Source organism: Cibotium barometz, chromosome 16 (genome assembly GCF_041138505.1).
Source record: "Cibotium barometz isolate CiBa-2024 chromosome 16, ASM4113850v1, whole genome shotgun sequence".
Classification (NCBI taxonomy): Eukaryota; Viridiplantae; Streptophyta; class Polypodiopsida; order Cyatheales; family Cibotiaceae; genus Cibotium; species Cibotium barometz.
This window is the reverse complement of record NC_141061.1, coordinates 43,451,499-43,463,102: the sequence shown is the minus strand read 5'-3', so window position 1 is coordinate 43,463,102 and position 11,604 is coordinate 43,451,499. Positions and strand designations below refer to the sequence as shown.

The following is an 11,604-nucleotide window of genomic DNA, read 5'->3' as shown; positions in this document are numbered from 1 at the left end:
AACAGATCACAAATACAGTTTCTATAATGAACTCTCGTCTTTTCACATTATCCCTCATCAGTCCACATTACTTATTCCACATTCCATTCATATGTGTACTCATTCTCATCTAATCACATCATTTTCCATCTCATCACATCAGATTCATTCATATCACCACATATCAATTATTCACATCCCAATTCACATGTCATCACATCTCATCCATTCACTCATATCAACGTCACATCATTTCATATACACATTCGCATTCATTATTCCACATTCGTACATCCACATCCATACATCCACTTCCACATCCGCATTCATACATCCACTTCCACTTCCACATCCGCATTCATACATCCACTTCCACATCCGCATTCATACATACATATCCATATCCACATCCATACATCCACATCCACATCCACATCCGTACATCCATTTTCACATCCACATTCATACATCCAAATCCACATCCATATTCATACATCCACATCCATATTCATACATCCATATCCCCATTCACATTCATACATCCACACATCCACATCCACATTTATACATCCACATCCACATCCACTTCCACATCCTCATTCATACATACATATCCATATCCACATCCATATTCATACATCCACACATCCATACATCCACATCCACATCCACATCCATACATCCATTTTCACATCCATATCCACATCCACATTCATACATCCACATCCCCATCTACGTTCATACATCCACACATCCATTTTCACATCCACATTCATACATCCATTTCCACATCCACATCCACATTAATCTACCTCATTCACACATTAAACCACATCATCCATTCACATCCGATTCACATGCCGTCATTCATTCACATCCCTTATCATTCATTCATACATCCACATCCACATTAATCTACCTCATTCACACATTAAACCACATCATCCATTCACATCTGATTCACATGTCGTCATTCATTCACATCCCTTATCATTCATTCATATCACGATTCACATGCCATCACATTCCTTCACATCCTATACCATTCATTCACATCTTAATTCACAAGACCACATCCATTCATCCAATTTCATTTGTCTAATTCATATCACTTCCATCCATCCATTTACATCTATCTGATTCCTATCACATCTCATCACATCTATTTATAGAATGTAAGAGGATTCTAATTTTTTTGATATAAAGATTCTTCACGCATCTAATTAGGCATAAAGACAACTTTAGTAGGAATAACACTTTTATAAAAATCCTTTTATGCATCTATTTAGGCATAAATTCAATTTTAAGAAAAATAACACTTTCGAATTAAAAATAAATCTTTTATGCATCTTCCTATGCATAAATTCAGTTTAAATGAGATACTCCAACCATTCAATACAAATTGATTACCCTTGATTTAATGTAATTTTTGGTAAAATTATGCTGATAAATTTATGATAATCATCATTTTGCATTTAACCCTTGGTTAATGCTTGAAAATCACACTCAAATTCAAGATTATTCACAGCCAGAGTTACATTTGGGAATGTGTATAAGAATGAATGCTATATGCATTATGTATTGGGCACATTACATCAGTGTAAAAATGGGATCAGACATTGCCCTTATCCAGAATAAGGCGCGAGGTAAGACCTCCCGCATAGATTTGGGTTTGCATTGCATAATGATACAAGATAAACATCAAAAGCCCAAAAGAACTGTCAACAAAACATTTAAACGTTGCTCATATGGAGCAAGAAGACCTGACGGACAAGCTCATGCCCCCAGCCATGAAAGAAGAAGAACATCTCTTTCCAAGAGGAAGATCCACACCAAGAAGAAAAGCTGAAGGAAGACATGGACGCGAGAAGAGAAGCTGCCACAAAAAGACTGAAAAAAGAGAAAGACATAGACGCGTGGAGAGATTTCAAAAAGTGAATGTGTGAAAACCCTAAAAACGAGCATGCATCTTAGTCCTTGGTTGATGAAAACCTACAAAAGACATCCCCAGGAAGTTAAGTGATGAAAACCAACAAAATTGGCATCCCTTAAGGAACCTTACAGGTTTTACTAGATGCATCTCTAGAGGTCTTCAACTTTTTCATCGTGTACACCACCATCCTCGGACTAGATAAGGAGCTTCATCGACAAATCTTTAGGAGTCCCCTTGTGATTCATTGACAAACCCTCTGCAACATGTCACATCCAGTGCAAGGTTTGGTAATGTTATCCTTATTATTATTAATTTAGTGGCATGTCAAGTTATTTAAGTGGTTTAACATAACTTGGTTGCTACTAACCTCTGTCACACTAACATCTAACCCTTTGGACGTAATCATTCCTTAATTATTCCAATCATCATTATTTAAATTATAATGACCCCACTATTAATTCAATACATTTTTTTATCATTATCTTCAAAATTAAGTACTCCACATCTAAATCTTTTCCAAATTGTTCCTCACCTTAAAAGCATAAATGTAAATTATGTTGTTGGAGTCTAGAGCATAATGTCTATTACTTTTGAACACTATTAACACAATGGTACTCATGGCCAATTAACCCACTAATTTCCTTCTTACTAAGTAAAAGCAACCATTTTATGTTTTGTTGCTTAACCTTGACATGTTTAGTGAATTTCTTTAAGAACAGCTTTACCAACCTTCACTGCACGCGGCCCAAACCTAGGAAGGTTTCACCTTCACAAACCCCACAACCCTCAACAGCGTCTTGCTTTGAAAATCTTGATAAAGGCAAATCCATAATCATTGACTATTCTCCACTTCTCCTAGAGAAAATTTGAATTTCCAAAAGGTTTCGAATGCCACCACATAGCCTAGGAAGGGGGGAATCACGTGATGCTTCTACCTCCTCATCAACTCCAACTCTACCAGGTACAACTTTTACACTTTTGACATCAACATCTCCTCAATTACCCTAGTACCCCCAAGGTTAGAGCCATTTCCACTTTTGACGTCAACATCTCCTCAATTACCCCGGTACCCCCAAGGCCAAAGCCATTTCCACTTTTCACATCAACATCTCGTTTATTACCCATAGAAGAATCTCATGACTTAGGAGCAAATGAGCATCGAAGGCTCCTCACACAACCAAACCAAAAGGTAACAAGGCAAAAGCCAAGGGTGAGTGCAAAGTTAGAAAGTAAAGCATTCAAGATTGATGCAGAAGAGGTGAACCTAGGGCATTAACATGTGTCCTAGTACATAATATTACCATGTACAACATTGGTACATAGATTCTTTCGAATTGTATGGGAGTTGGACCGCATACACTATCTCTTGTTTTCTTTTTTGTAAAGAAACGTCTCAAAGATTACTTAATATTTTGTATATGTATACAACTTTAGACATGTCTCATGTATTTGATTTGGTGTACACTACTTAATTTGACCTTTGGTTTTGGGGTGCATGCATGCGTACATGTATATACCACCTCCTATAAATGTGTGTCTATATGCATAAACAAGCCTTATTGGTTAAATTTTTTTGTATAGTAGTGAACCTAGGCACCAAGTATCATTTGAAAGGAAATTTTTTGACATTGCTAAAACCCTATTTTAGCCAAAATTTCTATATTTCACCCAAAAAGAAACATTGTTGTTTCAAGACATCTCATATATAACCTCAAATGGTTTGTCATTCAACTCATGAAATCTTGTTCTCCTAGTTGGCAACCTTAATAACAAGTTCATTGGGTTCTAGTGTTGGTATTATATCTCAAGACTCAATTTTTTAAAAATCTATATTGTATTTCATGAAATGTGGCGCATAAAATGTGTCAATCTTTCAAGTGGTTTGGAGTTTTTCTACTTGCTTATTATAGTTCAATACTCCTTTATTGGTATAAGACTTTTTCCCTACCATGCATTCCTCCCCATAAATTCCATAAGACTAAAACTTATATAGTAAGCCTCTTACGTTGACAAAACAATGCTTTTGCCATCCCTTTTAACAATCAAATTAGAATAGACAACATATACTCTTACACGTGCTTTGAAGGCAAGTTTACAGATACCAAGAGCACATACAAAGAATATGAAATCTTGATAATTCCTTCTTGAAAGCATAATAACTTACACAGTTAGCTACTCAAATGGACATACCTTTCCAAAAGAAGCTTTCTGAAACAGACGGATAATTTATATACAAATATATGATGCAAATAAAAAAGTAACATGCATATGATCTACACAAAATTGTGCTTAGTAGAAGAGCCATCTCCCTACACTCTCAAAAGACAAAACTATAAAAGAAAAAAAAAAAAAAGAGGAATGCATGTGAAATGCAACCATAATTAGTTCTATTTTCATTTGGAAACAAGATCAAGCAAATCGAGCACCTAAAATAACAATGAGCAGGCATATTGATTGAATATATATATATATATATATATTGCACATACATGAGAAGTCACTAAGGACAACCTAAAATTCGAGACAGAATGCAAGGAGTGCACAGAACAAGGTATTATGACCATACAACATAATTACTTTTACTTCGATTGAAGCAAGAGGAGGTTCGTCGTCACATGCTTGCAAAGATGTTAGTGGATACAGGATCAAAATGTCAAATGTCAACAAAAGCCATTATAAAGGGGAGGTCCTCTCTCTATACTAGGCCAACGTAGAGAGACCATTGCCAAAGATAATGTGTATAAAGAGCAAAGGAAGATACACAAGAAGTACGGTTTGAGTGAGCCAGAAAAAAGGAGGGAAAAAACTTACACATGTCTCATCCTGGGATGATAACAATTAGTATGCATGCATAGCGGGGAAACAAAAACACATAAGAGAACAAGAGAGAAGACACATTGTGAATAAGAGAGTGAAGGGCTGGAGCTCCACACCATCTATACTTTTATTGGGATTAATGTCCAAAAAAACTTGGCATAAGTTTGCAATGGCTTGAAGTTTTCCCTTGGCATCATTCTGCTACTTCCCTCTTTCTGCACAAGGTCATACCATCTCCTATTGGCACCTGCTAACATGCAAGTGAGTTAATTCTCAACAGTTGAATAATGATGGACCATTGCCTAGGGAAACCAAGCTTACACCAATTGCACAATTTAGAATTCAAGAAAGCAAGATGGCCAGAGGTCCCATATGTGTACTTTTTTGGTACACGATTATTACTTGTTAAATTAGTACCTGATACACGTTACTTAAATGCCTTTTCCTGGTGGTTGAGCAAGGGTTAGGGTTTCCTTGGTTAAGAGCCCATTAGCCAGTTGTTACTATCATGTCTTCCTTGTTCTATCAAAACAAACCCTAGCCTAGTTCATTGTACTAAACATAAAACAAACAAAAGGACTATTAAGAGAGAAAGTTGGAATTAAAACCAAGCTCAATCACTGAAGATTCAAAAAATGTTATGCATACACTATTCATAGTTGATGTCACCACCGAAATGTAAGAGGATACAACGTACGGTGTATATAAAAGAAAACTCACAAGGAGTAGAAGCTTTGACAGCATGTTACGTACCTTGTGCTAATCCTTCAGATTAGTGACCTAATCTGACAGAGTTAGGGGAGCCCTTGGATTAGGAGAAAGCACGCTAATATGGGTGGCTAAGGAGGTTATTAAGAAATCCATGTGTACTAGCTATTTCTAACAAGATGGTTATTTACAGCAACAATGGGCACTAAATAGGTGGAACATGGGTTATTATTGTTACAACCTCACTACTCGTCAGAGTTCGACCAAGACACCGGCCACACATGTGGAAGAGCATAGATCAGCATGCAAATGCATCTATGGGGTAGACTGGCAGAGGGATCTATGGGAGTCAGACCTTAGCCCCTGGCTCAGGGGTGGTTTGAAGCATACAGCCTACGGTTGTGAGGTGAGCAAGCCTGCACCCCCCTTAGGGGGTTTGTACTAATCACTTGTGTTTTGTGTTTAGGAGATCTATGGGGTTTGTACTAATCACTTGTGTTTTGTGTTTAGGAGATCTATGGGGTTGTAACACTTGGTATCAGAGAAACCTAAACGCGGAAGGTATCACGATGCATGGAAGGTGGTCTCAGTAAGCTTTTCCGTTATTTCTTTCCATGGATTAGCAAGAACCAGGTATTCTCTACACTTATACTCATTAACCATGCCCAAGTCACAAGTGTAGATGTGCAGAGAACCCTTATGAAGCTCTAATTTCTCAGGTTTAACTCCCATATGGGCTGCGTTTTTTGCTTAGCTATCTATCCTTGACACGTACTATCTACATGTAGTAGGCAAGGGGCTGAGTTTGGTGCCCTGAAACTGTAGCAGAGGATTGTTACAGCCAGTGGTTATGTGGGCAAGGGGCTGAGTTTGGTGCCCTGAAACATGCCATGCTGGCTTCCTACAGGGTAGCAACAGGGCGGATGATGCACAGCAAAGAGTCAGAGAGTTAGAGACCAGGGCAGCCAGCAGAGAAGCAGTCAGAGTAGTGTGATGTGCACAAGTGCATGCCAGTATAGACAACAGCTTGCTGTTGCTGTCTGCGCAGGCCACCAGGAGGGGAGAAAGTGGAACTTGTTATTTTTAAAGCTTTCCTAAAAAGAGTTTAAACAAAAAAAACATGTGTGCTGTTTCTTTTTTACAAAACCTTCTAAAGAGAGCAACTATGGCCGCTTATAGGAAGGTTCAAAAAGGAGGCACCTGTTTTTTAAAGAGAAAAGCAGTATGGCCTTTTTTTTTCCTTTTTTTTTCAGAAAGAGACTTCTATTAAGTATGAGAAACATACAACAACCACAGCTATAAGCCGGAAGAGAATAGAATCACCCCAATATGCAAGGTGATTTCAATCACTGAGGAGCATCATGATGCCATGTAAGACCTATGGTACTAGAGGAGAAGAAGATGCCATGGTCCCATTCCCGCATAAATATCACACGCTTCGCCTGCGCAGAACGAGAGGACCCCTGAATGTGAGCCCAAGTAGCCATAAGAGTGGATGATATCACCCCATATAGTACTAATGCACTGAGACCCAAAAATCTAGACACCCTCAATAGCCTCTGTGCATCTAGCTCTCCAAATCTGCCATGCTGTAATACTTGCAATAATCTCCCAACTGGTGTCAATCCTCTGTCTAGGGGGTGTATAATCAGAGTGAAGAACATCCTGCAATAAACCATGCTCGGCAATACCTCTACGAATGAAAAAAACAGAATCTGTACCACTACCCTCATAAAAAAGTTGCAGACCGGACTGGGAGAGCCAAGCAACTGCCCCCCAAGTCACATGCATGGCTCGGCCACTCAATTTGCCCATAAGTTGGGCTACAGGACCCCAAATCTGCTGTGCAATGCTGCATCCCCATAGACAATGTTGTACGGACTCAGAATCTACCGCACATCTAGGACAGGAAGGTGCTACACCGAAAACTGATCTCCAATGATTGGTGGGGAGACCACCATGTCAGAATAACCAAAAGAAATGAGAGATCTGGCTCCTTCTGTATGAGTGCCCAAGTCTATGCCAATATCTGCGATGTATCACTGGAGAAATATCATAGCTCTCCTAATGAGAACTGAGAGTAGGGATCCTATGCATCTGTCGAGTGAGGAGAAGCCTGGCATTCCGAACAGTGAAACTGAAAAACGGAAGGCTTTTCAAAGGATCGAAGGCATCAATCCACTCCCACTCTCCTGGATCCCACTGAAGAGATATCTGATAGGACTGCCACCATATAGCCACAAACACCAAGAGCCATGAGTCACTATCTAAGGAGAAGGGTTAATGAACCAGTGCTCACTGGACTAAGCCTAGTATTTGGTATAATCTCCTCCATACTACATCTCCTCAATCTTCCACCAGGCATGATTGAATAAATGAGGAAATTTGTATCCTCTTGGCCTAAGCCTCGTATTTGGTATAATCTCCTCCATACTACATCTCCTCAATCTCCCACCAGGCATGATAGAATAAAGGAGGAAATCTGTATCCTCTTGGCCTGGCAGAACAATGACCTGCAGAGGTATGCCTATCCTCGGAAAAAACTCCCAGCCAACTCGGATGATAGTCTCCGTGAAAGGTCCCAGAAAGCCACTCATGCGGATAAGCTGCATCAATCTGATCAATATGAATGCGAGAGCCCCTAAGATGCTGAGTGGACGTAACTCTCCGATCCTCCGGAAGACTCTTAAAGGTCTTCCAAGCAAGAACTGTGTATGCGCATCTCTCCCATCCTGACCATTGCATTTAACGAGATGCACCAAGTGGCCGGTAGACTCTTCCATAGGAGAGACCTGGACCCTCTTATCACTGTTGAGGAGATACCAACAGGTACTAATGAACCAGGTGATGTGGTGTAGTGGAAGCCGCTATTTGATTTTGATGGAAATCTCCTCACAAATGGAGACTCTCATCAGCCTCATCTTCAAGCTTGGATACTGATGAGTGAGTGGTGACTCATGAGACTTGATTTATTAGCCAATGACGTTGTGGTGACTGGTTGCTCTTACTAGTTAGTGGTTAACATATCAGTATGTACTTTAGTAGTGCCCACTGACTAGTCACATATTTAGCTTGTAGCTATTAGCGGCTAGCCTTGTACTTTCATGATTTATGATCAAACATGTATGATGTCATATTATTTTGTGATGGCTATATGGCTATCGGCGTTTGTACTAGGATTTCAGATTCAGCAAGACTTCATGTTGTATGCATGCAGCTCATTAAACATTTGACATTTATAGAGCATAGATGTTTAAATTTCAATTGTTTTTTGGCAATTGTGTACCAATGGTGTTGCTAAATTATGAATGGTTCATAATATATATGTTTTATTATATATACATTATTTTCAAAAAGTGAACGTACTTAAAGTACTAGTCCTGATGCGTACTTTACGTACTCGTATGCATACCGTACCGTACCGTACCACACCGTACCTAAAATACGCAACCACTATGGTCTCCGGCATTGTCCGAGAGGAAGGCACCTTGCTGCCATATACGTAGGAAGGCCTCTCCACATTTCCGCATGCGGTCCAAACCTCTCTTGTAACTTCCCCCACTGGCCGCAGAGGGTATGAATGATATCTGTCGACACCTACACATTCATAGTTCATCGAAGTGATTCATCATCTTTTGTGAGTTTTCCATGTGATTTATTTCCTGTTATGCTTGCACTTTCCAGCTGATGAGACTATAATATGCAAGCTAATGCTGCCCAAGCGATGGCAAAAATTCGAGATGTCAAATGTAGCCAAAACTTGCATTGAAAAATTCAATAAAGCTCTCTTCAAATGAGAGAAGCACCAGCTACATGTGAATTTGTGACCCGCATTCATTACAACTTTACAGAGGGAACATCCACCTAATTTGGGACATTTAAAGGGATTGAAAATTCAAAAGCCCACTCAGTTGTACTAGTCAAATATTGAAATGCAGCTTTACAACTAATAAGATAAAAACAATGTCTTAAAAACAGAAAAAAACACTTCTAAGGTTATGAGTCTCATACCATGCTAACATCTACTCGAGTGTCATGTTGCACAAATGTATTGAAACTCCTCAAACTCTCTGTCTTTTTGTCAGTTTCCTACAAAAGGATCAACAATTGCGGAGACACGCCAGAAGTTATTCTGCCTCTAGAGTTTAGATAACACACTAGGAAAAAAGGCACAATGAAAAATTTTCCATGCCACCACATCTTACTGTTGAAATGAGTGTTCATTTTTCACGCATCATTGGGCATATTGAAAAAAGCATAAAAGCAATTCAAATGCACTCATATCTTCAAACGTCTGACAGTTTAATACCACATTTGCCATAGGGCTCTATGGAAATAGTTTAAAGTAATTATTATTGGCCTTGATATTTCAATCCTCAGCTTGTCCATGACCTATGAACCTTAGTAGACTCTATTGAACACTTGGTCCTTGATTTCATTACCCTTCTGTGTAGTTTAGGTGTAAGGCAAAGGGTCCATATATCAGTATTTGCCTCACCTGTCTTGTACCTCTTCAGGGTAGAATTCTTCAGCCACCATATTTTGTTCACATGCCAATAATGCACTCACTTTCCATGCTCACTCAGCAGATTCAGTATAAAAAATGGTCACTCCCTCCTCCTATTTTAGATGAATGGCATGTAAAGGAACCCAAGTTTAAGGAAATACTAAGTCAAGAAGAAAGAGTAACTCTACTACACTCTAAAACTCAAAGCAAAAACTATATTGATCTGTTTAATCCTTTGGACCCCACATAATCCTGCAGTGGATCTGTGTTCCACCTTGAGAAGTTTGAAGACCTTTTCATGCTCGATTAAAAAAGATGGCTCACTATCTTAGCTTAGTCACTGAATATAGCCACTCGCTCCTAAGGGGTATCCACAGTCATGATCGATGGAGCCATTACTGTTCAGAAGCTATCGATCCATGAGTGCATGGAAGCCTCTTTCAAATGACCATAGCCTGCATTTTTTTTCCCTCTTTACCATAGTCACAAGGGACGGGGGGCGGTAACGGGGGACGGCCATATGTAGGGAACCGGAAAGGGGGTAGGAACGGCACTTAAAAATTACTTTGTCAGTACCACCCACTCGCCTATATGGGCAAAGCTTGCATGTCCATGGCTGTGCACCACCTCCATGAGGGGATGGGGTGTGATTGACCTCATCCCACCATGTCCATCCTGTCGTCCTTCTACAGGTAGTTGGAACTTTAAGAGCCATTGCCACGAGGAGGATGCCATGGATGATGGATGCCTCCTTGTCACTTGATAGCTTGAGAGAGAGAGAGAGAGAGAGAGAGTGAGTGAGGCTTGAGCCTTGAAAGTTGAGGGAGAACTCGAGTGTGAGGATGGGTGGGTGTGTGTGTGTGTGTGTGTGTGTGTGTGTGAAGCTTGAGAGTGTGTGTGTGTGAAGGAGAGTGTGTCTTGAGAGGCTACAGCTTGCTTGTGTGAGAGCTTGAAACTTGAGACCTTGGTCCTTGAGGCTTGCCGCTTGAGGGGGAGAGAGTGTGTGTGTGTGTGAAGCTAAAGCTTGAAGTGTGAGAGGGAGTGTGTGTGTGTGTGTGTGTGTCTTCTTATAGGGAGGGAGGCAAGAGATAGGCCAAGGCCCAAAGCCTCAAAGGCTCAAGGCCTATGGGCCAAGGCTAAAGGCCCATGAAAAGCCCCTCCCAAACGGCCAAAAAAAAGGTCAAAAATGTGACCATTGCCCAAACAGTAACCTGCAGGCGTTCCCATGCAGCCGTCCCCCACAACCGTCCCCTCCTGGATCCGTCCCCGGAACGCCGTCCCTTGTGAGGGACGCCCAGCTGGGGACGTCCGTCCGTCCCCGTCCCACGGTGTTCCCGGGACTTCGTCCCCCCGTTCCAAGGGTCCGTCCCCTCCGTCCCCTATGACTATGCTCTTGACTGGCCTTAGGCCCAATATCCTCCCGTAGTTACCATTTTTTCACCGCCCATAGACGCTTTCTTATCCGCCCATAGGCAATGCTACCGAGGGAGGAGCACAATAAGGGTTTTGAACCCAAGAGCTCCTAGTCCTAGTCAAACATCTCTACCACATGAGCTATCACCTCATTGGCTACCATAGCCTGCTTTCAGTGCAATTACCATGTCGCAGCCAGTTCTTACCTTCCGAATACTAAACCATCCAAAGACATAGAATGATCTCT

The 11,604-nt window shown here is 40.6% G+C and overlaps 1 protein-coding gene across 9 annotated transcripts in view; it reads right to left on the bottom strand.

Annotated features, from left to right (window-relative positions):
- Window positions 1–4,529: 4,529 nt before the first annotated feature.
- LOC147630678 (uncharacterized) overlaps window positions 4,530–11,604 on the bottom strand; it is a 62,600-nt gene continuing 55,525 nt past the window's right edge. For 7 of the 9 annotated variants that reach the window (XM_086810622.1, XM_086810620.1, XM_086810618.1 and 4 more), the window contains 3 exons: window positions 9,449–9,526; window positions 8,875–9,034; window positions 4,530–4,976 (listed from right to left, as the gene is read on the bottom strand). In XM_086810622.1, the coding sequence (XP_086666748.1) occupies window positions 8,891–9,034; window positions 9,449–9,526 (222 nt within the window). In that variant the 3' untranslated portion in view covers window positions 4,530–4,976; window positions 8,875–8,890. The remainder of the gene's footprint in view (window positions 4,977–8,874; window positions 9,035–9,448; window positions 9,527–11,604) is intronic. The other 2 variants (XM_086810621.1, XM_086810617.1) reach the window with 1 other exon arrangement.